Source organism: Carassius carassius, chromosome 11, assembly GCF_963082965.1.
Source record: "Carassius carassius chromosome 11, fCarCar2.1, whole genome shotgun sequence".
Taxonomy (NCBI): Eukaryota; Metazoa; Chordata; class Actinopteri; order Cypriniformes; family Cyprinidae; genus Carassius; species Carassius carassius.
In genome coordinates, this window is record NC_081765.1 from 28,332,576 (window position 1) to 28,353,143 (window position 20,568).

The 20,568-nt window shown below is 38.9% G+C and overlaps 1 protein-coding gene across 1 annotated transcript in view; it reads right to left on the reverse strand.

Annotated features, from left to right (window-relative positions):
- Window positions 1-20,568, reverse strand: part of LOC132153146 (titin-like) — a 137,441-nt gene that overhangs the window by 18,836 nt on the left and 98,037 nt on the right. The window contains exons 126-167 of the mRNA XM_059562449.1: window positions 19,973-20,172; window positions 19,397-19,826; window positions 18,978-19,286; window positions 18,699-18,880; window positions 18,472-18,601; window positions 18,017-18,316; window positions 17,612-17,929; window positions 17,230-17,526; window positions 16,821-17,120; window positions 16,014-16,328; window positions 15,719-15,867; window positions 15,408-15,558; window positions 15,033-15,314; window positions 14,644-14,946; window positions 14,253-14,558; window positions 13,881-14,162; window positions 13,483-13,782; window positions 13,069-13,371; window positions 12,671-12,979; window positions 12,267-12,548; window positions 11,823-12,122; window positions 11,402-11,695; window positions 8,353-11,307; window positions 7,892-8,227; window positions 7,511-7,795; window positions 7,107-7,406; window positions 6,661-6,963; window positions 6,285-6,560; window positions 5,901-6,197; window positions 5,512-5,814; window positions 5,121-5,420; window positions 4,743-5,030; window positions 4,181-4,483; window positions 3,490-3,792; window positions 3,067-3,372; window positions 2,699-2,986; window positions 2,326-2,616; window positions 1,948-2,235; window positions 1,008-1,595; window positions 804-908; window positions 505-702; window positions 98-394 (exon numbers count right to left, since the gene is read on the reverse strand). Of these exons, the coding sequence (XP_059418432.1) occupies window positions 98-394; window positions 505-702; window positions 804-908; window positions 1,008-1,595; window positions 1,948-2,235; window positions 2,326-2,616; window positions 2,699-2,986; window positions 3,067-3,372; window positions 3,490-3,792; window positions 4,181-4,483; window positions 4,743-5,030; window positions 5,121-5,420; window positions 5,512-5,814; window positions 5,901-6,197; window positions 6,285-6,560; window positions 6,661-6,963; window positions 7,107-7,406; window positions 7,511-7,795; window positions 7,892-8,227; window positions 8,353-11,307; window positions 11,402-11,695; window positions 11,823-12,122; window positions 12,267-12,548; window positions 12,671-12,979; window positions 13,069-13,371; window positions 13,483-13,782; window positions 13,881-14,162; window positions 14,253-14,558; window positions 14,644-14,946; window positions 15,033-15,314; window positions 15,408-15,558; window positions 15,719-15,867; window positions 16,014-16,328; window positions 16,821-17,120; window positions 17,230-17,526; window positions 17,612-17,929; window positions 18,017-18,316; window positions 18,472-18,601; window positions 18,699-18,880; window positions 18,978-19,286; window positions 19,397-19,826; window positions 19,973-20,172 (14,652 nt within the window). The remainder of the gene's footprint in view (window positions 1-97; window positions 395-504; window positions 703-803; window positions 909-1,007; window positions 1,596-1,947; window positions 2,236-2,325; window positions 2,617-2,698; window positions 2,987-3,066; window positions 3,373-3,489; window positions 3,793-4,180; window positions 4,484-4,742; window positions 5,031-5,120; window positions 5,421-5,511; window positions 5,815-5,900; window positions 6,198-6,284; window positions 6,561-6,660; window positions 6,964-7,106; window positions 7,407-7,510; window positions 7,796-7,891; window positions 8,228-8,352; window positions 11,308-11,401; window positions 11,696-11,822; window positions 12,123-12,266; window positions 12,549-12,670; window positions 12,980-13,068; window positions 13,372-13,482; window positions 13,783-13,880; window positions 14,163-14,252; window positions 14,559-14,643; window positions 14,947-15,032; window positions 15,315-15,407; window positions 15,559-15,718; window positions 15,868-16,013; window positions 16,329-16,820; window positions 17,121-17,229; window positions 17,527-17,611; window positions 17,930-18,016; window positions 18,317-18,471; window positions 18,602-18,698; window positions 18,881-18,977; window positions 19,287-19,396; window positions 19,827-19,972; window positions 20,173-20,568) is intronic.

Genomic DNA, 20,568 nt, shown 5'->3' on the forward strand with positions numbered 1-20,568 from the left:
GTAGAAAGTCAGGTGATGATTATAAACATTGTAATGTTTACTGAGGGTTTGGTTAAACAAAGTCATTAAAACTTGACATTACAGTGTACAGCCTTACCATACTCATCTTTGCAGACAAGAGGCTCAGTTGTCTCCGAGGGAGCACTGATAGCTCCAGCTGCATTTTTAGCCCTTATTCTGAATTCATAAGTACAGCCTTCCTGTAGGTCTGTTACAGTGTATGCACAGCTTTGGACATTTACATGGTTGGCCTTCATCCAGGTCTTTCCAGGATGTTCTAATTTCTCTACAATATAGCCGGTTAGTTTGTGGCCACCATCATACTTGGGTGCAGCCCAAATTAGTGTTACACTGTTTCTTGTGACACTGATCACATCAGGTTTACCAGGGGGATCTATAGAAAGAGATGATAATAATAATAATAATGACAAAAATATTTTTGCAATCTCTTCCTGAGGAAGGGCACATCTTTAAAAAGCTGAAAGAAAGCACACTTAGACTCACCAATTGGATCAAGAGCAACATGTGATTCAGTTGTTTTGCTTGGCTTTCCAAGCCCAGTCACATTCATAGCTATGACCCTAAATTCATATTCCAGGCCTTCAACCAAACTGGTTACTCTGCATTCTTTTACTCTCAAAGGTGTCTTGTTGGCTCTCTTCCACATCAAGCTATTTCTATCTTTGAATTCCACGTAATATCCTATAAGCAATATTAGTAGTAAAAAAAAGTTTAGTGTTTACAAACTGCAAATAAACATATAAATACAAATTTAAAAATAAATGTAGTTAAGAAATGTTTACCTGTGATGGGTGAGCCTCCAGTATCTTTTGGATCAGACCATGTTAGGATAGCAGACTCATGACGAATGCTCACAACCTCAGGTGGTGCTGGAGCCCCTGGTGCATCTGGTGTGGGGATAAGTGTGTATTTGTTGTAAAGAAATGTTTTTAAATATCTTATTCATAAAATAAAAATATGTATTTGTGATTTCTTTAAATACTCACTGAATGGATGTTTAGCAATCACTGGGTCAGATTTGAGGAACTCTCCAAATCCATATTTATTTTCAGCACAAACTCTGAATATGTATTCTGTTCCATCATGAAGTCTTGTAACTCTCATAGAGTTCTTCTGAATTGCAGAAGCAACTGTGACCCACTTGTTGGCAGTAGAATGCCTCTTCTCCAAAATATAATTGGTAACTTCTGATCCACCATCATCTTTGGGTGGACCCCATTCTACAGTAATCGCTTCAGCTGTGATTTCATCAAATTTGATGGGTCCGGTGCAGATTCCAGGTTTTCCAACAACTTTAATTTCAATAGCCGATTCCTTTGTTCCAGCACTGTTTCTCAAAATAATAGTGAATTTGCCAGCATCACCTCTATTGCAATCACGAACCAGCAAGATAGTGTTTGTTGCCGTTGATTCAACTGAGATCCTGCCACTATCTAATAAAGTAACATCCCCCTTTTTCCATGTGACTGCAGGAACTGGGATACCAATAATAGGGATATTAAGACGAACAGTGCTTCCCTCCTTAGCCACATGAGTAGAGTCTGGCAAACCTTTAAGATTACAGTCTGGAAGGACTGTAAAAAGACAAGAAAAATACAAATATGTTAATGGACACGATTGCATAACCACTAAGAAACAAATGCAATTACTAGGCAGACAAGGAGTTTTCAAAGTGTGGGACATGCACTGCAGTTATTAAAAGCACAATATCGTAAGAGAACTGAATTAGGCATCTGCATATGGGCATCCATTTCAGTGCATGACCCATTGTGCTTGAACATTCAAATACACAAAATGATGTGTCAAAATGTCTGACCATTCAAAAAAGAAAACAGGATGTGTATCAATATATTGGATCTGTGCACTGGGTATCACTGTCTTTGACATTAAAAAAAAACCCTGAGGTACTGTATACTATATGAATACCTATTTGATCTTTAGCCAAGACAGTGAGCTCAGATGATGGTCCTTCAGCTGTTTCATTAATGGCTTTGACTCTAAAGAAGTACTCCTTTCCTTCTTCAAGGTCAGTCATTGTGTACTGGGTGAGCTTAGACTTCATTAGCAACTTCCATTTGTCTTCCCCTTCACAGAGCTCGAGAACATATGCAACAATATGGCTTCCACCATCACTGATTGGTTTCTTCCAGCCAAGAGTGCAAGAACTCTTGTTGATATCTGAAGGTTTAAAATCTGTAACTGGTCCAGGTTGCTCTGGAATTGACATCAATATTAGAATTTAGCATAATCAACAGATTAACTATAAATATAAACTATACTGCAACATTATCAAAGAAGTCTCACCTGAGGCTTTGACTGGTCCAGCTGTTTCACAACCCTCACCAATACCATATATATTTTCAGCTGAAACTCTGAAGCAGTACGCTTTTCCAGCTTCAAGATTAGTAATCCTGAAAGATGTCTTGGGACATTCAGGAGCAACACAGGTCCAAGCCTTTCTCTCAGCCAGACGTTTTTCAACAACATAGCTCTTAATGGGACTACCACCATCAATTAACGGAGCATCCCAAGTAATAGATACATGGTCCTTTGAGGTCTCCTTAACAATCAGATTGACTGGGGGTCCAGGTGTGTCTGTGTACATTTATAGACTGCAGTTAGATACAGTAAATAATACACCTCAAATGGCAATTTGTAAAGAGAAAAAAAATCTTACCTAGTACTTTGACAACAAGGGTATATGACTTGGTACCACTACTGTTTTCTAGAGTTAGGACATATTTGCCAGCATCATATCTGTTGATATCCTCACAATTAAGGAATGTATCCCATTCAGTTGTCTTGATCATAAGACCTTGTCTTTCTTTCAAGTTTGCATTGACCTTAGTCCATGTTGCCTTTGGAGCAGGACGTCCTCTCAGAGGAACATAAATTCTCATTGTGACTCCAGCGCGTAAAACTAGTGCTTTTCTGAGATCTGCATCAAGTTCAGCCTCAGGGGCAACTAAGAAAATTACAATGAGAATAATGTTTAGTAATGTACAGATACTGGAAATCAAAATTCAGTTATAGAGATACACTTACTTAGGATATCCTTTGCCATATGTTTTCCAGGAACTTCACTTGGCTCACCAAATCCAATCTTGTTTACAGCAGTAACACGGAACTGGTACTCAGTGTTATCTATAAGACCAGTAACATTAAATTTTGTTGCCTGGAGATTCTTTGGCACATTGCACTTCAGCCAGTCTTCTGCATCTGCTCTTTTGAACTCAACAAGATAGCCCAGAATTTCACATCCACCATCATAGGCGGGTTTGGTCCAGGACAAACTGATTGAACTGTGGGTAGAATCAACAACCTTTGGAAAAGCAGGCGGGCCAGGAGGATCTATAATGAAAACACAGAAATGCAGGGTCTAAATGCAAAAACTTTTCTTTCTTTCTTTTTTTTTTTGGCAAAGTTTAATTGTTAATAGTCATTAAATACAGTATTCTTAGTACTTACACACTGGGTCTACTGCAAGAACACCAGCTGATGGATCACTTGGTTTGCCAAGACCAGCTTTATTGAGTGCAATGACTCTGAATTCATACTCTGATCCCTCTGTGAGGCCTCCAGCTTTAATTGTCCTGTCAATAACTGGTTTTCTATTCACTTTAGCCCAATTGAGGTCTTGAGTTTCACGCTTCTCAACCATGTATCCAAGAATGGTTGCTTTGCCATCATCAGCAGGGGCCTTCCAACTAACAGTCATGTGATCCCTGGTGATATTGGTAATAACTGGAGGTTCACATGGTCCTGGGACATCTAAATTTTGAAAAATATATTTTTAAATCAAATTAATTTGTTAAAAAAATATGCATTTTCAAAACAATACTTATATTCAAGAATGGAGATCAAACAATAAATGGACTGACATTTATAAATGATATTTAGGTTTTTCTACTAGGTATAATGATAAATAGTGACATTTGGGGGGTCATTAAACAATAGCACACACACAAACATTATTGTTCATCTCACAGGAAACAGTTCCCTTTCCAAACAAATTAACATATAATAGTATATAATGTATTTAACAGCCACTCTATGCAGCCAAAATCTACCTTTGTGGAAATTTTAACATTATATGTAATGATCACTTATAGGTCAATCTCTATTACATATTAATGCATGAGAAATAATAAAATGTTACCAAATGGATTCTTGGCAATCACAGAATTAGTCACAATTGGGTCTCCAACACCATACTTGTTCTCGGCACTGATGCGGAACTCATATTCATGACCTTCAATCAGTTTCTCCACAGAACAGTCTGTTATCTGACCACTGATGTTAGCGGTAACTTGCGCCCAGTTAGCTCTGCTTGTTTCTCGTTTGTCAACAATGTAATTTGTGATTTCAGAACCACCATCGGCAAGAGGTGGCTCCCACCTCAGTTTCACCCGGTCGGCAAAAACATGGCTTATCTTCACTGATGCTGGGGGTCCAGGTTTGTCTGCAGGAACAAAATTAAGCATGTCTCACAAAACAAATAAACTTTCTTAAATGTCTGAAGATTAACCCTCTCAGGCTCAAATTAAGTTTTAGTAACTTTAGTAACCTTTAGTAAAGTTTTTAGTACTCCAGATACATAAAATATGTATCTGGAGTAATAAGGTTTTTAGTTTTTAACTGTTGCAAATCAGCAACGCCTGCCTTGAGAGGGTTAATACATGGTCAGTCCTTTTTTGGCATATTTTTTAATGTTAACTTACCTAGAACCTTCAATTTAATGTTGCCAGACTTTGCGCCACTTGGGTTCTCAGCAGTAATGGTGTACTCTCCAGATTCCTTTCTTGTCACAGAGAACAATTCCAAACAGAAGCGATGCACCTTCTGAGTCATTTTCATACCTTCAGCCAATTTGAAAGGAACACCATCTTTCTTCCAAGTGACCTTTGGCATTGGTTTGCCAAAAACTTCAGCTTCCAGGGAGACATTTGCTCCGGCTTTGACAACAATTAAGTTCTTCATTTCAAGACTAATCTCAACTCTAGGTGGAACTGAAATAATACAAAGAGAGACATCAAATAAACTATATAAAGTCCATCAGTTAGTAAATAATTACATTATTGGTAGATTGCAGGACTTACCATGCTCTGCAATAACTGGGATAGTATCAGATTCCTCAGAGGGCAGACTGACATTAATTGCTGTCTTTGCAATTATTCTGAACTTGTATTGGGCTCCCTCCTCAAGTCCAAGAACAATGTACTCTTCCTTTGGTACATTTTGACTGCTTGTGTTAACACGCACCCATTTGTCACCTGGAAGCTTCAGAGATTCAACGTCATAACCAATGAGTTTACTACCACCATCATGTTTCGGACGGCTCCAGACAAGAGAGACAGAACTTCTGGTCACATCAAGAACTTGGGGTTTTCCAGGTGGATCTGAAAAAGAACATAAATCAAGCTTGTAGTGTTTTGATTTTATTTAATTTTTTTATAAGGGATAGCAGCAGGTTTTCCCACCAAAACATACCAACTGGACTTCTTGCAGTGATAAAATCTGTCTGCTTGCTTGGTTTGCCTTGTCCCGCCTTGTTGACAGCAGACACTCTGAATGTGTACTCCAGACCATCAATGAGGCCAGAGCATGTATATTCAGTTAAGTGAACAAGGACCTCATTTGCCTTGACCCACAGGAGGCTATTTCTTTCTTTGCGCTCAATGCAATATCCAGTGATGGGACTACCACCATCGTTCACTGGTCTCTCCCATGACAGCACAACAGATTCCTTGTTGATTTTGTTGACACAACAGTTCCTTGGCTCACTGGGTGGATCTGAAATTTTAATATTTGTATTAGTGTAAATAAAGCCTAATCTCTTTGTGTGTCAGTGTTCAAATGTGTTTATATATGTGACTTACCAAATGGATGTCTAGCAATCATTTTCTCAGAGTAAATCGGTTCTGAAATGCCAAAACGATTTTCAGCACGGACACGGAAGCCATACTCTTTGCCAGGTGTAAGCTTTCCAATTCTCCAGCTGGTCTTGGTGCAAGATGCCGCTGTGACCCAATCACCTCTGCTCACATCACACTTCTCAACAATGTAGTTTATGATGTTGCTGCCACCATCTTCAGCAGGTGAATCCCATGCAAGTGTGCAGGAATCCATGTCAAACTCAAGAATTTGTAGTGGACCCTGCGGAGGACCAGGGATGTCTAAAAACAAACACACGAACAAACAAACAAGTAATTATAATTCAAAATATAATAACAACAATAATAACAATAATAAAACAAACTCACCCTGAATGATTATTCTGAGGATCTGGTTGACCTTCCCGGTGCTGTTTTCAGCAGACAGACTGTAATAACCACTATCCTTCCTTGTGACATTTTTGATCAAAAGTGAATTTGTGGTTGGGGTTTTTTGTATAAAGAGACGATCTGATGTAACTATGTCATCATTTCCCCTTTTCCATTTTGTGACTGGAGAAGGCTTCCCAGACACAAGAGCCTCAGCTATAAGTTTAGATCCTGCTCTTGCTGTAACCACATCAGATATGATGATCTTTGGTGCCACTATCAAAGAGATAAAACATTCAGAGTGTTATTCATAAACAATACAGCGTGCATAAAAATAAATGAATAATGGGAGAGCACAACATCATTGTATACATACTCAGCTGTTCTTTGACCTCAAATATGCCTTCAGCTTCTCTTGCCAAACTGCATCCTATTTCGTTTCTAGCTGCAACCCTGAATCTGTACTTAGTGTTTTCTTTCAGTCCAGCTACAACAATTGTCAAGTCTTTTACAACAGAGTATAATATCCACTTGTCCTCAGGTTGACCATCCTGCTGGTATTCAACAATGTAGCCATTAATTTTAGATCCACCATCTCTAAGTGGCTTCAGCCACCCTAGAGTTGCACTGTTTTTAGTAATTTCTAATATATCCATCTTCTTCGGAGGATCAGGCTCATCTTTGAAAGGTAAAAATAAACAAAATTAGTATCAAAACAATATAATATAATATAATATAATATAATATAATATAATATAATATAATATAATATAATATAATATAATATAATATAATAAATTATACTGTGTAAGGTGGACTTACTCTTAGGATCTGTAGCGAGGTAGGATTTAGGTGAGTCTTGAGGCAACCCAATGCCATACTTGTTAACTGCCATGACCCGGAAGTAGTATTCTATCCCTGGCGTCAGAGTTGTGATTTTGAAGCTTGTTTTCTTCAAGTCACTTGTGCAATTTGTCCATGTCTTCCTATCAACTTCACGCTTCTCAACAACATAATTTAAGATTGGGCTACCACCATCATTTTCTGGAGGCAACCATGCAAGCTGGCAGGATGTCTTGGTGATGTCAGTTGCCTCCAGTCCACCAACAGGACCAGGAGTATCTGTTGAAAAATTTCAGGAACTGGTTTACTGACAGTAGTTGGTAGTAGGTTAATGCAATGCTTATTTTAATTTTAAAATGCATTTTACACAAATGTAAGTTTACCTAAGACTTTAACACGAACAAATACAGCCTTTTCTCCAGAGGGGTTAGAAAGAGTCAAAGAATATTTGCCAGAGTCTTCACGTGAGCACTCGGGAATCACAAGGAAGGTCATTGTATCAATCTGATCCACATGGCCCTTCCTAATGACATTGTCAACACCCATGCGCTTCCATGTCACTTTAGGTGCTGGTCTTCCTCTAATTGTTGCAAAAAGTCTGATAGGACACCCTGCTCTTACGCTAAGGCCTTTTCTTAAACCAGCATCAAGATCAATCTCTGGAGTTTCTGTTGTGAAAAAAACAACAAGAACAAAATAAGTGTAGTGAATTACAAAGGCAATCATAACACTTTAAAACATGACACATCAAAACAAATGCTTACCATGGATCTCCTTTGGTGATACAGCATCCTTAAGATTTGCAGGACGGCCCATGCCAATTTGGTTTTGAGCAGACACTCGGAATTCATATTCCTGTCTCTCATCCAAGTTAATCATTGTAAATTCAGTTATGACTAGCTGTCCAGAAGTATTACATTTCTTCCAGCCTTCCTCTGGATCTCTCTCTTGTTCACCTTCCATTTGCACCTTATCCCTCATTTCAACCAGATATCCAATAATTGGAGCACCACCATCGTAAACAGGCTTCACCCAGCCAAGCGTAATGGATGTCTTTGTGCTGTCAACTACTTTAAGGCTGCCAGGAGGTCCAGGGGGCTCTAAATGTCACATACAATGCCATTTTAGTTTAAAACAAATAAATGCATCAATAAGAAAAAAAATACACAAACTTGAATGAACAGATTATACAGAAATCATAACAGATAATACAGACTATACACACCAATTGGATCTTTTGCAGTTATGGGTCTGGATGGTTTGCTTGGTTCTCCCAATCCTACTTCATTTTCAGCTTTGACACGGAATTGATATTCGTGGTTAGGGATCAGATTGGTGACCTTCATACGCCTCTCAGAGATAGGGCTCTTTGTGACAGGGACCCACCGAACGGCCCGCTTTTCTTTTCTCTCCAGAATGTAACCAGTGATAGACTTTCCACCATCATTTTCAGGAGGAGCCCATACCACAGTCATCTCATCTTTACCAATTTTGGTTACCTCAGGTGCATCAGGTGGACCAGGCTTGTTGTACTGTGTCTTAGCAGTAATAGGCTTGCTCTCCATTGGCGGTCCAGTTCCCATCTTGTTTTCTGCTCTTACCCTGAATATATACTCATTTCCTTCAACAAGACGTGTTACATTACAGTAATTGGTGACAACAGAGGCAGAGTAAGTGGACCAAACCATTCTTCTTGTCTCACATTTCTCTAGAATATAGCTGTCCACCTCACAACCACCGTCATCCTCTGGAGGATCCCATACAACTCTGCACTTGTCTGTGGAAATTCCAGAAATCTTCAAATCTCTGACAGGTCCTGGTATATCCAAAACGGTAACATTGGCATATGCTGTGAATGATCCTGCTGAGTTTGTAGCAGTGACTACATATTTTCCAGTATCATTACGCTTGGTTTTAGTAAGGAGGAATTTGGAGTAATCATGTCCAGTGTCAATGCTGATCCTTGGGTTATCGCCTGTAGTCTTTTCCTTGACCCATGTAACCTCAGGCTGTGGTTTTCCTCTAAGTCCAGCTTCAAGTCTAACTGACTCACCCGCTTTGACCACAATAGTACCAACAAATTTCAGGTCAAGAACTGGTTTCTGAACTTCTTCTTTGACAATAATATCAGATGTCCTAACCCAGAAACTTTCTCCTCCATCATTTGTTGACTGGACTCTAAATTGATATGTGTGGTTTTCAACACATTTGTCTACCATGAAGAATGTCTCTTTCAGGACTCCTTCATGTACCTTCTCCCACTCTTCAGCATCCTTTGCTTTTTTCTCCAAATAGTAGCCCAGATTAGGACTTCCACCATCATAATCTGGTTTTCTCCATTTAAGGCAAACAAAGTTTTTACCAATATCACTGACGTGGAAGTTCTCTGGCTCACCTGGCTTCTGAAGTGGGTCGATTGCAAGGATGGGAATTTTGGTTTCTGTTGCTGGCCCAGGACCACACTTGTTCTCGGCAGATACACGGAATAAATATTCATGATTTTCCATGAGCTTAGCCTTTACCATGCGATTTGTGCAATCAGATGAGATCATTGACCAGGCTCGTATACTTGGCTCCCGACATTCCACAATGTAATTTGTTATCTCAGTGCCTCCATTGTCCTCGGGTGCATCCCAGGACACCATGCAAGAGTTTTTATTTACATAGGTCAACTTAAGATTTTGGCAGTGCCCAGGTCTATCCAGAACATTTACAGTAATAGTAGCTGAGGCCTCTCCAGCTTCATTTACAGCTTTTAGTATATACTTTCCATGATCTGCTCTGGTTGCTTCCTTGATACGCATTTGCAATACTGGAAAGTTGTTTGTCAGAGTTGTGCGCTTGTCCTTTTCCAAAACACTTTCACCTTTGCTCCAAGTGATTTCTGGATCAGGTCTTGCTTTTACATATGCTACAACATTAATGTTATGCCCAACACGAACAGTCACATGGTCACGGCATGTGGCATCCACCTCAATTTCCGGCGGAATGACAATATCCTTAGCAATAACTGATTCTGGAATTTCCCTGGTCTCACCTTCTCCAATCATATTTACAGCTTTAACACGGAACCTATATTCCATACCCTCTGTCAATCCTTTTACTCTATAAGCACACTGTTTAATCAGATCATCCTTATTTACTTTCTCCCACTCAGCACCTCCCTTCTGGTATTCAACAATATATCCTAAAACTGGACTGCCTCCGTCTCTTGTGGGTCTGATCCAGACTAAGTCAGCATATGTGCAACTGTAGTCCTTTACCTTAGGGTTCACTGGAGGTCCTGGAACAGTAATTGGTCTGCAAGGTTTGGCAGGATCTGAGATAGGCGAAGGTCCACTAAAGCCAGCAATATTTTCAGCAAACACTCTGAACTCATATTCATTATCTTCAAAAAGCCCAAGCACTCTGTATCTAAGGTCCTTGCAAGGTGTTTTATTCACTCTAATCCATTTTCCTCCTTTATGTCTTCGCTCAATAATATAACCACTGATTGGACTACCACCATCAAATAGAGGCATTGTCCATCCAAGTGTGAGAGCATCTTCAGAAATATCAGATGCGACTGGTTTTCCAGGATGGCCAGGGGCCTCAAACTGGTGCCGGGCTACAGTTGGTGCACTTTCAAGAGCTGCGCCAATTCCCATTTTATTTTCAGCACGAATTCTCACAACATACTCAACTCCTTGCTGCAGACGAGAAATTTTGAGCATTGTGGAAGTGCTGCCAGAACTTACTCCTCCCCAAGTTTCCTTATTTGATTCCCTCTTCTCAACAATATAGTTCATGACAGGGCTTCCTCCATCCTCTTTGGGAGGACGCCATTCAATGACCATGGAATCAGGAGTCACTTCAAGGATATTTACAGGACCTATTGGAGCAGCTGGCACATCAAGCACTGTGACATTCAGAGAAACAGTTTTGCTTCCTGCTGAGTTAGACACTGTGAGAATATAGATTCCAGTGTGATTTCTAGTGCAATCGGCAATGCTTAGAACTGTGGAGAAGTTGTCAGTTTCAATTTTAATATTGCCTTCACTTTTTATTTCCTCTCCATCAATGACCCATTTGGCAGTGGGAACTGGAAGGCCTCTCATAATGGCAGGTAATCTAATAGTGCTTCCAGCTTTCACAATGATTCCCTCTATCAACTTCACATCCACTTCAACAATTGGTGCCACTACAAATACAGTAGAAGAAAAAAGTTTTATAATACAAATCGAAAACATCTTTTCTTAAAGTAATCATAGAAAATGTTCAAATTTGAATCTAACCTAGTTTTTCCTGGCAAAGTACTGGCACAGTGGTGTCTGGTCTACTTAAACCAATTGCATTTTCTGTCTTAACACGGAACCTGTAGGTCTTTCCTTCTTCCAGTCCAGTCACATGGCACTCAGGAATGCTGACAGTCTTAAAAACTACCCAATCCCTTTCACCTTCTTCTTGGTACTCAACCAAGAACCCTGTGATGTCACTTCCTCCTGTACGATCAGGCCAATTCCACTGGAGCCACACCTCAGTTTTGTCAGCATCTACATGATGCAGGTCTTTAGGTGGACCAGGTGGGACTGAAATTTCCAGTTGAATAACAAGTGTTAGTTTTTTTCCCTCTTTATGTTTATATATTATACTATTGCTTTGAAAATAAACATTAAATAGGCCTAAAAGTGGAGTAATTTCACAGACCATACTTACATAGTGGATTCATTGCTTTAATAGCTTTTGGTGTCTCAACATATTCACTTCTTCCAAACTGATTTTCAGCTGCCACACGGAACATGTATGACGTTCCCTCAATCAAATGTTTGGCCATCATGCTACGTTTTTTGGAAGATGAGCAGACTGGCACCCATTGTGCAGATGCTGCATCCTTTTTCTCAACAACAAAGTTAGTGATGCGTACACCACCATTATCTTCTGGGTCTTTCCAAGACAGCTGGGCAGAATCACATCTGACATCAGATACTCTGAGATGGTGAACTGGTCCAGGCTTGTCTATAAAAACAAACAAGTAAAACAACAACATGTTGCCTAATAAGAACAGTTTTTTAATTCCATTTAATTTATTTGTATGTTCTTCTAATTGTAAATTACTTAAAATAGTACAGTTTTAAATGTAACATTCTTTGAAATATATACCAAGAACAAGCACGGTGCATGTGGCTGTCTTTGATCCAGCTGGATTTTCAACAGCAAGTGTGTAATCTCCACAGTCTGCACGGGTGCAATAACGCATCTCTAATTTGGTTGCTGTTCCAGATGTTTCAATCTCTACTCTTGTTGGAACATCTGCCTCATTTTTGTTCCATTGGACTTTGGGGAAAGGTATTCCTTTAATTCCAGCAATAATATTAATATGGGTTCCAGCCAATGCTTTGATCTCACGAGGCATGCCCAAATCCAGTTGAAGTTCTGGGGGCTCTATAGACAACAGAAAAAAAAAACATTTAAAATTTTCACACATATTTGCTTAAATGTAATAACAAGCATAAAGAGCATAATTAGCAAAGTTAAGTCATACATATTAAAGTATGCAAAATTACCAAGTCTGTCTTGTGCACGAACAGGCTCTGGGACATATGCAGGATCAGATTCACCAGCAGCGTTCACTGCCTTCACTCTAAATCTGTAAAGTTCACCATCCTCAAGGTTGATAACCTTGAATGTAGTGCCCTGACAAGAGTCAGGTGTTTGATTAACTTGAAACCAATCCTCATCACCAGCTTTCTGATACTCAACAAGATAGCCAAAAATTTTGCCTCTGCCACAGTCTTTTGGTGGTTGCCAAGAAAGAGTCACAGAATCTTTTGTCTTGTCAATGGCTACTGGAAGTACAGGTGGGCTTGGAATCACTGTGACAAGAAATGTAAGTAAATATGAGGTTAATATTTTAACTCTGCAAAAACTAATTTTTTTACTGAAAACATCCTTAGACACATACCAATAGGATCTTTGGCATAGATGGGCTTTGATGGTGGGCTGGGGTCACCAACACCAATCACATTCTCTGCCATGACACGGAATTCATATTCACATCCCTTGAGAAGATCAGGAACCCAGTATTCTGTGTTAGGATAAATGCAATCTTTTCCAGCTCTAGACCACATGTTGGCCTTGGTTTCCTTCTTTTCAACAATGTAGCTTGTGATTGGTTTTCCACCATCAGCTGGCTGTAGCCATGAAATCAGTGCTGTATCTTTATAGATTTCTTTTACCACAGGTGCCTGTGGAGCATCTGGAACCTCTGCGAGTGTTAGAAATTTGAGAACATGAGTAAGGCTCTTGATCATAAATTAAATGATTCTTGGAAACATCATATAGCAACTTATATTAAATTTCAGAAACTGTGACTTACTGAAAACATCCTTTGCTTTTGTCTCAGCAGATAGCAATGGATCACTAATGCCATGAATATTCTGAGCACAGATTCTAATGATGTACTCTCTTCCCTCTATCAGTTTTGGAACTCTGCATGATGTCCTTGTGCAAGATTCTGTAACAGGCATCCATAGATCCCTGTTGGTGTCTCTCTTTTCGACAATATAGTTAGAAATAGCAGCTCCACCATCATCCAGTGGGGGCTTCCAGGAAATGAGCATATAATTCCTGTAGATCTCGTCAAAGATAACAGGACCCTCTGGAGGTTGTGGACGGTCTGAAAAAGTCATTATACATATGAATCACAATTAAGTTTGCAAAAATAATAGCAAGATAAGAAAAGAATAATCTTCTCAAAAGTAAAGATTAGCTTACCGACAACAATAACATTACATATGCCCTTGCGTGAGCCAATGGAGTTCTCCAGAACAACAGTGTAATTTCCACTGTCATCACGTTTTGCCTTTGCAATAGTCAAGCACAATTTATTCTTTGTGCTGGTGAGAGCAATTTCTTCATTTGCCTGAAGCTCCTCATCATTTTTGAACCATTTAATAGTTGGTTCTGGTTTTCCTGAGTACCCACTTTGAAGAGTGCAAATTTCCCCAACACGAACAACAAGCTTGTCACGGAACTCAAGATCAAGGTTTGGTGGTTCTAGTAAAGAGTACAGTATACAATAAATTATAAATGATCAATAAAAAGAAAATTATAGAACAAATTACTTTAGTACAAGTAATTACTTACCAAACTCTTTTTTGCATGTAACTGGTTTGGTGCTGAACGATGGTTTGCCTTGACCAATTTGATTCACAGCACTAACTCGGAATTCGTAAGAAGAACCTTCTTTAAGACCCACGTGTGTGAATTTACGTTCCATAAGTTTGTCCTCTATGGCAATACGGCTGAAGTTGTCCTGTCCAATAAGACGAACCTCAAGAACATAGCTTGTAATGTCTGAACCTCCATCATACTTCGGAGGTCTCCATGCGATGCTAATTGAATCATTTGTGATGGCTGTCACCTCAAGATCTTCTGGGCGCTCAGGTACAGCTGAGAAAGTTTAAATGTGTGACATTTTACAAGCAATTAAAAGTAATGACACTAATAAATAAACAAATACTGATACAAGACTTACAAAGTGGATCCTTGATGATGACAGGAGCTGAGGTCTCAGTGAACGGACCCAGTCCAATAATATTTTCAGCCGCAATTCTGAAAAAGTAACCCTTGCCATCAATAAGACCCTGGACAACAGCATTGTGTCTCGTGACAGTATATGTCACTGAAGTCCAGCCTCTGCGGTCAGCTTCTCTTTTCTCAATTATATAGTTGGTGATAGCTGAGCCACCATCATCTTCAGGAGAGTACCATGTTAACTTGCAGGAGTCATTGGTGAGGTTCTCACCAGAGAAGGGCAGACCCACAGGGCCAGGAACATCTGTGACGAAATAAAACAAGTTTAAAGATAAAAAAGTTTATTAAAATAATTTCAGAATTTAGACTCAAAGAAAAAAAAACACTCACCCAGCACTTCAACAATGACTGCTTTCTTCCTCTCTCCACCTGCATTCTTGGCAGTCAATGTATAAATGCCTTGGTGTTGTCTCCTGCAATTTTTGATAACCAAAGCTGAACTTATAGAAGTGACGTCAATAGCAGCCTCCTTTGGCAAATCACCATCATCTCTATTCCAAATAATCTCTGGTGCAGGCTTTCCTGACACATAGGCAAGGATGCGGATTACCCCACCAGCATGTACAACAATCTTTTCCTTGACAGTTGCATCCAGGTCTACCTCAGGGGGAACTAAAATAAATGGCAAATTAAAAATAAAGTTAAATAAATGAATTTGTTAAAAAAAAAGAAACAAAGAATAGAGAAATGTGAACTAATGCATACTTGTCCTATCCTTGACTTCAATCACATCAGAAACCTCGCCAGGTTCTCCCACACCTGCAGAATTTACAGCTCTCACTCTAAATCTGTAGAGTCCAAGCTCTTTAAGTCCAGGAACAACAAACCTGGTGCCTCTGATTTCCTTGTCTTTAACCTAATTAGATAGATAGAAAACAATAAATAACAAATATGCATATCTACATATCTACATATCTGATAGATAGATAGATAGATAGATAGATAGATAGATAGATAGATAGATAGATAGATAGATAGATAGATAGATAGATAGATAGATAGATAGACACACATACCTTCTCCCATTCCTCTTGTCCTTCTTCTTTGTACTCAACAAAATATCCTGTGATCTTAGATCCACCGTCAACAAGTGGAGGAATCCATTCAAGATCAACAGTTGACTTTGTACAGTCCGTTACATTTGGTGTTGGAGGTCCTGGAGGTGCTGTTGAAAATAATACAAATGTTAAGTACACAAATAAAATAAAATAAAATAAAATAAATAATAATGATAATAAATAAAAAAAATTATAAAACAACTCCAAAATATATTGGTTAAAAAATTTAACACCAAAGAAAGCACAACATTACCTATGGGATCTCTACATGCAACAGGATCAGAAGGCAAACTTGGTGGGCCACTTCCAGCAGCATTAATTGCAAGAACGCGGAACTGGTAGATAGCACCCTCCAAGAGGCCTGTCACAATATGGGAAACTCCTAGAGTTCTGATTCTGATAGGTTCACGATTCACTCTTGTCCAGCGCTTGCCTGTAGTTTCCTTACGCTCTAGCCAGTATCCAGTTACTGGAGAGCCACCATCATATTCTGGTTCATCCCAATTAACGGTCATAGATTCAAGTGAAACATCTGTGACAGTTGGCTTCTCACATTGGCCAGGCACAGCTGTTAGGGAAAGAGTGGAGCAAAATAAGTATTAAGATTAAATTGCAACATTGTACATTAATTTTTGCAGGGACTCCTATTTGAATTAACACAATTTTAGCACATTAACTGAATTTGACATTATTATTGTTTTATTCTAAAGACTGTAAATCAATAACCAGAAATCATGAGTTAATTCATAATTCTAACAATACTACATAAAAGCCTTTTTTTGTAAAGGTTTATATATAATATCTTTTAACAATGAGTAGACTGTCACTAAATAACAACATACTGCGTCAACGTAATACATAATAAATAGATTCCAGATAATCTTTAGTATAATAACTACATAAAAGCCAATCATTTACTTTATCTTTACAATGTTATTATTACATTTATTCTCGCACAATATAATGGTCCCTCACAATGTGCTCATCATGTTTTGAGGTGATGGGCATCAAAAAGTTTGAAAACCCCTGGATTTAGATAGTCTCTGTGAGTGATACTTACTGAAAAGGTTACGTGCTTTCTCAGGTTCACTGTACAAAGGTGGTCCAACTCCATATTTATTCTGAGCCATAACACGGAACTCATACTCATGGCCCTCTGTTAGCCTTTGTACAGTGTATTGGCATTCCTTTGGATCACTAGAGACATGGACCCATGTTTTTCTGTTTTCCTCACGCTTTTCAACGACATAGTTTGTAATCTTGGAACCGCCATCATCCAATGGTGGATTCCAGGAGAGGCCAATCCTTTCAGCAAAAATCTCACCAATCTTAATTGGGCCTACAGGTACACCAGGACGTCCTAAGAACACAAGAACAGGATATTATTTTTTATTTTTTTTGGTACCTTTTAAAATGGAGAAATCATTCAAAATTGTATAATAATGAAATCAAGAAATTCAAGGACTTACCCAAAATACTAAGCTTGATACTCTTGGTGGCTGTTCCCAAACTGTTGGTGGCTGTGAGAGTGTATATGGCGCTGTCATCTCTCTTTGACTGCTGAATTAACAGGGTGCATTTCTCATCAGAAACAAGTTTATTGACATGTTTGTCATACTGTACAAGTGCTTTGTCATCAGGTTTTTCCTGTGGAGCCTTGTGCCAGACAAGAGATGGGAATGGACAGCCTTGAATCCTGGCAACAATATTGACATCGTATCCTTCTGCACCTTCTAAAGCCTCTCTAAGTTCAATACTTGGAGCACCTAAAAAGATTGAAAAGAAGCATTAGGAAATAACTACCTGCCATATTTCAAGAAACTTAATACAAAAAGAAAATCTAATACTCACATGTCTGGTCCTTAATGACAACTGGTCCAGCAGTAACAGAGGGTCTGCTTGCGCCAGCTTCATTCACAGCTTTAACACGGAACTCATACTCGCCACCTTCCTTAAGGTCTTCAACAATGAAGGTAGTCTCTTCAACATCTCTCTTGTTACACTGTTTCCACGTCTCTTTTTGTGGACCACTAGTATCCCAGCTCAGCCTCTCAATGATATAATGTTTTACTGGTGCTCCACCATCATTCTTGGGAGGCACCCATGTCAGGGTCACAGTGTTCTTGGTAACTAGATTAATTTTCACCTTGGTAGGAGGATCAGGAGGATCTTTACATTAAAAGAAAATAGAAAAATATGGTTAATAAAAAAAAAAGACACGTGAGGCTTTTCAAATTATTAAAGCAACCAACTTACAGATAGGATCCCTTGCTCTAACAGGTTCTGTGGTCTGGGTAAACGGTCCAAAACCAAGGCGATTCTCAGCACGAACACGGAACAAGTAGTCCTGTCCCTCGAGGAGGTTGGACACAACAAAGGCCATGCTGGCACAAGTAGGGTTGGCAACTGTCCAAGCCTTTCCATTCACAGCCTTCTTTTCAATAAAATAACTCTTGATTCTCTCACCACCATCATTATCTGGCAGTTTCCAAATAAGTCTCATTGTGGATCTGGTGACATCAGTAACTTTGAGCTCTTTGGGTGCTCCAGGAACATCTGGAAAAAACACATTATTAGATTATTTCATAGCACAATATAAATTTGGCACAGCATTTAATTGTTTATTATATATATATATATATATATATATATATATATATATATATATACATATACATTTATGTGTGTGTGTGTGTGTGTAGGAAACTCACCAAGCACATTTACTCTGATGTTGACATGCTTCTGTCCTGATTTGTTCTTTGCTGTAATTGTGTACCTGCCAGAATGGCTTCTCAAACTCACAGGAATTGTAATAACTGAGGTAGTGTCGGTAGATTCAACCTAATCCCAAAGATAATTAATAAAAAATAGTCTTAAAAATATTTAGAAGAAATTAATCTAATGTAATTTAAATTAAAAAATTAGAAAAAGATGTTACCTGTGAATCCACTGGCAAGACATGAAGACGATCCTTCTTTTCTGTCTTTGCTTTGCCATCAAACTCCCATGTGACTTTAGGAACAGGACGTCCTGTGATGGTAGCAGGAATCTTAAATGGAGTTCCAGCACGGATACAGAGCAGTTCAGGAGCACTGATATCCATGAAGATCTTTGGTGCAGCTGTAGAATTAAGAGAATGCATAAGATCATGCAAAAATAAACATGTGACTCTGGAGGATGCTTATTTGTATTTCAGTATAAAAAAAAAAAACTTTACTTTGAACGTCCTCTATGCGAACTTCAGTGGTTCTGGGGCTTGGCTCAGACTCGCCAATTTCATTGACTGCAATGATTCTGAATCTGTATTTCTTAAGTTCTGGGAGGTTTGGAACGGTGAACACAGTAGAAGGATGCAGATTTTCAGCATCATTGATCCTGGCCCACTCAGAAGTGCCTTCATCCTGGATCTCAATGATGTAACCTTTGATGGGGCGGCCACCATCTTTATCTGGTGGGGTCCATGCAAGGGTGACATTATGCTTGGTTTTGTCAGCAATCTCAGGAGCTGCTGGCATGCTAGGTGGAGCTGTACACACACACATAAACATGAAATCATGCAAGAGAACAACAACATGTTCAAAACAACATGCATAAAAATCTGTTCAAAATAGAAATGCACTTCATTTATGTTCTTACTCAAGGGATCGTCAGCAACAGCAGACTCAGAAATGGCACTAGGTGGTCCAATACCAGCAGAATTACAAGCCATTGCACGGAATTCATACTCCGTTCCCTCTATGAGACGGGTAACCTGGTATTCCCAGCCTTTTGTGCCACGTTTTGACACAAGGATCTTATTCACGCGAGACCAATAGGAAGTGCCCTTTTCACGCTTCTCAAGCCAGTAGCCAGTAATCATAGAACCACCACTATCCCTAGGTGGTTCCCATGTCAGTAACATATGGGTCTTAGAGCGCTCAGCAATAGTGACCTTCTCAGGTGGGCCAGGCAGAGCAAAAGGATCCTTAATCTGAACCTCCTCTGTTTCACAGGCCTCACTTATTCCATATTTATTCTCAGCTTTGATTCTGAATTTATAGTTTCCACCAGTTTCCAGGTTCCATACCTGCAAAAAAAAAAAAAAAAATTAACTCTTTATATTGTCCTTTAACAACATGATAGCATATTTTTTTCTATTTGTATTGTATAAAATTTTTGATACATTTTGAAAGACTACCAATACAACTGCATTAAAATAGTTGTTTTACTTACCCCATAATGCTTCTCGATAATGGAGTTAGTAACCTGCACCCACTCTGCCTTTTCAGGATCTTCACCATTAAGGTCTTTCATCTCAACAATGTAGTTGGTAAGTTCACTACCACCAAGATCCAATGGGGCATCCCAGGTCAGTTTGCAAGACACAGCTTGGATATTTGAAACAGCAATGTTTCTTGGTGGTGTTGGGCGATCTATAAAAAAAGAGATGATCAAAAATCATTAGGTATATGCAAAATATACAAACACTTTAGACATTTAAGATGTGACTTATTTCATGTTAAGTGAATCACATAATAATAAAAAAATCTAATCAAGAGCAATCTGTTTTATAGAAATACTGTATAATGTAAAACATTTCACAAAAAATATTTGGTTTGTTTTGTTGAACATAAAAGATAAAATGTTCTAAATAAGACAAAAGTAGTACATGTACTTTGTGGTTGTCAAACATTTCCATAGTTAATGTGATGAACAACACCTGTGGCTACTAGGTGAACTTAAGGAGAACTGAGTCCATCCATACATCCACTTAAATTACTTCAACATGAGTTGCATATGCTCTAGCACTATCTGGTTGCAGGTCCTAC